This window comes from Polyodon spathula, chromosome 26, assembly GCF_017654505.1.
Source record: "Polyodon spathula isolate WHYD16114869_AA chromosome 26, ASM1765450v1, whole genome shotgun sequence".
NCBI classification, from domain to species: domain Eukaryota; kingdom Metazoa; phylum Chordata; class Actinopteri; order Acipenseriformes; family Polyodontidae; genus Polyodon; species Polyodon spathula.
Window position 1 is genome coordinate 9211281 of NC_054559.1, and position 5000 is coordinate 9216280.

The 5000-nt window shown below is 36.1% G+C and overlaps 1 protein-coding gene across 1 annotated transcript in view; it reads right to left on the reverse strand.

The window, feature by feature from the left end:
* uncx4.1 (Unc4.1 homeobox (C. elegans)) overlaps window positions 1-5000 on the reverse strand; it is a 6319-nt gene that overhangs the window by 404 nt on the left and 915 nt on the right. Inside the window, exons 2-3 of the mRNA XM_041229650.1 lie at window positions 4352-4527; window positions 1-1864 (exon numbers count right to left, since the gene is read on the reverse strand). The exon at window positions 1-1864 is cut by the window's left edge and continues 404 nt beyond it. Coding sequence (XP_041085584.1) covers window positions 827-1864; window positions 4352-4527 — 1214 coding nt within the window. The 3' untranslated portion in view covers window positions 1-826. The remainder of the gene's footprint in view (window positions 1865-4351; window positions 4528-5000) is intronic.

Consider the following 5000-nt stretch of genomic DNA (forward strand, 5'->3'; position numbering starts at 1 on the left):
CATCGAACATCTATCTTAATATAGCCAGCCACAAGAGCCCTGACAAAGAGAAAAGCTCATGAAAATTCCGCCCCACGAATTCCCATCTCCTATCCAATATGCACACACACTCTCCCAGCTGCCGGGGCTATTATTTTTCAATTTCAATTTGACACCCCAGCCTTTCATGCTAATTCTATTATTGTAGGAAGTTTATGTGATTCCATATCACTAGAAATCGGTAATGTATAATAACCCTTTGGGCTAACAAAAAACTGAATCCCTGCAGCAGCCACCGGGAAAATAATTACTTTCATATCAAAACTCTGCAGGAGCCGGCCGGGTCCTATCGCCTCCGGCTCCTAACCTCATTTCAGGGAGCTTTTAAATGAATAAATTTGTTAAAGCAATAAACACAAACACGAAAACGGACTTTACTGGAAAGAGAGGATTTACCTAAAACTATTTATTATAGGCGCACACACATTGAGCTCCTTTTACAATAACTTTATTTATCAAAATGTTACATATATAAATATTTTAATACTTTTTTTTTTTCATTTTACAATGTCTGAGGATTTCTGTTGTTTGTTCTTTTTTTCAGTTTGTTCACACAAGAAAGTCCTGCTGCTAATATTTCAATAAACATTTTATAACCAAAGCAATACACATTTATTTTTGTTCCACCTGAATTTGAATATCGATAGATAAACTTTTAAATGATAAGTTTACATATTCTGATATAAAAAAGTTTTTTTTTTTTTTTGTATCTTGTGTCAAGCTTTGGGAATGTGAGAAGTCTTTAGCGTTTTATTATATGTTATATTGTATTTATTAATTACGTTAATTAGTCCATATCAACATCTTCACAGGCAGTACTTATTTCGATGGGACAATTTGTTTTAGTTGTCTCCGAAAAGTCTGAATTTTCTCGTGCAGAATTTTCTTTTGTGTCTGAATTGGGAGACTTTGGCTGGATATGGGTTGAATCTGTCTGCTGCTGAGGAGATTCGCTGAAAGTGCCCTGTGACTGAACACTTGTTCTAGGGTATGTGGTTTCGCCCGGGTTTCTCTGTGGTGAGCTGGCGCGTTTCCCGGAATGACTCGGCTGTTCTTTGTTTGCAGGCCCGGAATTGTTATCATTTTGTCCTGGATTTGCGGTTGTTAAGCTCAGTTGTCTGTGGCTGTCTGTTGGTAAGCTCTTGTATCCCGAGTTAGCTGACTCGGGACTTGATGCTGTTTTTAATGCAGTTTGTGGTACAATGAAGCCGAGAGGCTGAGTGATGGGGTATAGTAAGAAATGTCCTTTACCTATAAGGGGCCGTGGGGTGGATAAACCGGAGAAATCCAGGTTGGTTTTCCTGCGGGGTGTGGAGTCCGAAAGAAGACTTTCCACACTAAAAGGGTTCAGTTTCTGAATGCTGGAAGCTCTGCTGTTATGACACAAGTTCGAGTTATGGTTGCTATCGGAGGAGTCCTGCTCTGATCCACTAGCATCTTGGCCCAGGTTTCTTTGGCTCTGGAGTTTTTGTCGCGTTTGGTCACAGCTCGGTTCGGTTTTGTTTCGCGCCCCATGCTCAGACTGCGCCCGGCTCGAGCTTGATTCAATTTGGTTATCCATTATCTGCGAAAGCCCACTGTCGCTGTCTGATCCTGGAGTGTGAAGGAAGTCTCCAGAGAGAAGTTTGTTTTGGCTTTTCAAAAGCTTTCTTTCTTGTTTTCTCTTCCTTTTCTCCATCCTCTCTAGCTCTCTCCGTGCTATTTCTTGCGGATCCATTGGCTCACCGCTGCACGAGGTAGGGTGCGAGTTGTGAGCAGGTCGCCCCGGTCCCTTCTTTGTGTTTTCTTTTTTTCTCCACTTAGCTCTGCGGTTTTGGAACCAAACCTACACACCGAAGAATGAAAATTGTGTTTCATTAATTTCAGTATTTCCCATAAAAGGGAAAAGATTCTTTTTTTGTTTATTTGTCATTTCAACGGGTTTTTTTTTTTTTTTAAAGGATGACGAGTTTTAGTCCACGAGAATTGGAGAGTGATGCTTCTTCACTGAACCGTGGAAGTCGCAATAAATAAATATTTATAGGGACTAAAACGAGATTTACAGCGCGCGCGCGCACACGCACACACACACACACACACACACACACACACACACACACACACACACACACACACACACACACACACACACACACGTGAATCAATAACGAATTTAAAAAATATAAACAAACAAACAAAAATAAGCTATTATAGCTTGCATCCTTCGTCACTTAGAAATCCTAGTGGTTCTATTAATGAACTAACGTTAAAATACAGCAATAAATCCCCATAGAATATATTACATATAATTTACAGACTATACATTGTTTTTAAATATACACTTCAGAAGGATATATATATATATATATATATATATGTTAACTGCGCAAATAATAATCAAAAGTAATATTTGGTGCAGCTAGTGATTGAACTTTGTACCGGACAAACGCAGCTGGGTTATGTAACAATCTAAATGTTTTCAAGTCAGGTGTAATCCTTTCAGTTAGGTCATTGTTTTGTTTCCAATGTCAAGTCTGGGTAGCAAACTCTCCATCTGTTTTCATATAAAGGGAATTTAATTCAAGTAGTAGTTTTAGACTACAGACCAAGACAATGCGTTCTGCATTGAAGCGGTGTATCAAAAATAAATAAATAAATAAATAAACACGGAAATAAAAATAACATCAAACCAACAAGATTAGAATACACTTTCCATTTATATAGAAAATCAGTAATTTAAAGATATTCTCCATGAATAATGTCCATATGGAATATGACAAATAATTCTCAAACTTTATCCATGGTACATACTTGCTTATTTGATGTCAGAACAGCAAATTAGAACCCTACCGTTTGCATATTTCTTGTTGACTAATTATCTAACCATTTTCACCACCTCTGACCATAACGAGAACGAAGTCTATATCATTCTTTGAGTTTGTAATATCATCACTAGTGGCATCTGTGTAATAGTTTAAATTATCTCGATTTGAAACCAAAACCCTGCTTTTGGTGGTTTAAAAGTCAAGTCTTATTTTATTTATTTATTTATTTATTTATTTATTTATGCCAACTGAATTACAAATACAGGTTTCACTGCAGTCGTTTATTTGCGTTGGTTGCATGCAGAATTGTCGATAAGGATTGCTCATTATCGCATTACAGGAGAATGGAGGGTCTTCACTTAACGACCTCAGAACAAATTGAATGAAGTGCTGTAACCAGGGGAGGTCGGAGGGGGAGGACTTTCACTTTGTAAATTTACTTTTAACAAAGTGTTAATGGATTATTAATAATCTACTATCTTTAACATTAGCTCCAACTGGGCTTTGCTTTGTTTTGTAGTTTATTTTGCTTTATTTCACCCTGTTTGCAATTTATTTTTTAAGGGTTAATAACGTATAGCGCAAAATTTGTGTGTGTGTACACATGGTGGTGTGTGTCACACACACACACACACACACACACACACACACACACACACACACACACACACACACACACATATATATATATATATATATATATATATATATATATATATATATATATATATATATATATATACACACACACAGATCTTTTAAACTGAAATTATATACAATGTTAAATATCTTTTCACGAACGCGCTATGTTTAAATTGCTATTTATTTTTTAAATGAACGCACTGTGAATGACCTTATTTGTGTATTAATAAAACTCAGTACAATACAAATGATCTGTGCATTTTCTGAATGCTCGGTTATATGAAGACCATATGGATTTATTCATGTCAAATCTTAAAAATACATTATACCATTACAAGAAATATGCCTGTGAAACCCGCTTTTAAAATAGACAACTTAGAAATTCAAATGCGTGTGTTAGAGAGATTAGCCTAATGCTTTCGGTTCTGCACTACACATATGAAGCAAACGGAAACGGTGATCGAAAAGGTGGCTTGCTGGGATTTGTTTACTGGTAAACGTCCTATAAATATAATTATTTGTTGTTTTGGCCTATACCTGCGCTGCATGTCTTTTTTCTTTTTTTTTTTTTATTTTACAGACAATATTTAGCTATTGTGATTTATCCTTTTTGATTTCAAGCTTGACGTTTCATTGCAGTAAAACAAAGCAACCACGAGCTACCCTGTTCTTTCACATTAATGTTAATGCTGTATGCTACATGAACTAATCCTTTCGTTTCTTAATAATGTAAAATTAAAATACTAAATCTTTTTGCCCCAATAGTTTAAATTGCAACACAATGCATCATAATACCAATCCAGTAGTTTGTTTATTATTATTATTATTATTATTATTATTTTATTATTATTATTATTATTATTTACCTGAACTCGGGACTCGACTAAGTCCAGTCTCAACGCCAGAGCTTCCCTCATGAACACGTCTGGATAGTGACTCTCATTGAACGCTTTCTCCAGTTCTTCCAGCTGCCAGCCTGTGAAATTGGTACGAGTTCTTCGTCTTTTGCAACCGGGGCTGTCTTTGTCCGGGTCATTAGAATCTGTCATAAAAAATACAAACACATATTTATATATGCGCCTATACAAGAGATGGTACAATGACGATTAACCCTTAGTTTATTCATAACAAAACGACCCCAATTCTAAATGATCGCAATACCCATAAAATAGAACCTTATAACACGTACTGCAATCAGAATATGTTTTCCACAGTTTCTCCATTCTCACAGCATCGTGTTACCGTTTCCCACGGCTACACAGCTGATATACCTTACAGATTTACAAGTATTACAGCCGTCTTTTTAACCAAACGAATCGGGCAAATAACCTCCCCAAAACCCTGAACCAAAGCAAGATGTCACATTCACTGCACGCTTACAAATAAACAGACCTTTCGGCGCTGTTGGTGATTTGGATGTTATTATAAATAAACTCAGATTCTTATCTGTCTCTCTTCTCGTTTCAACAATTCAAACTTTCACATATATTTCATATATATATATATATATATATA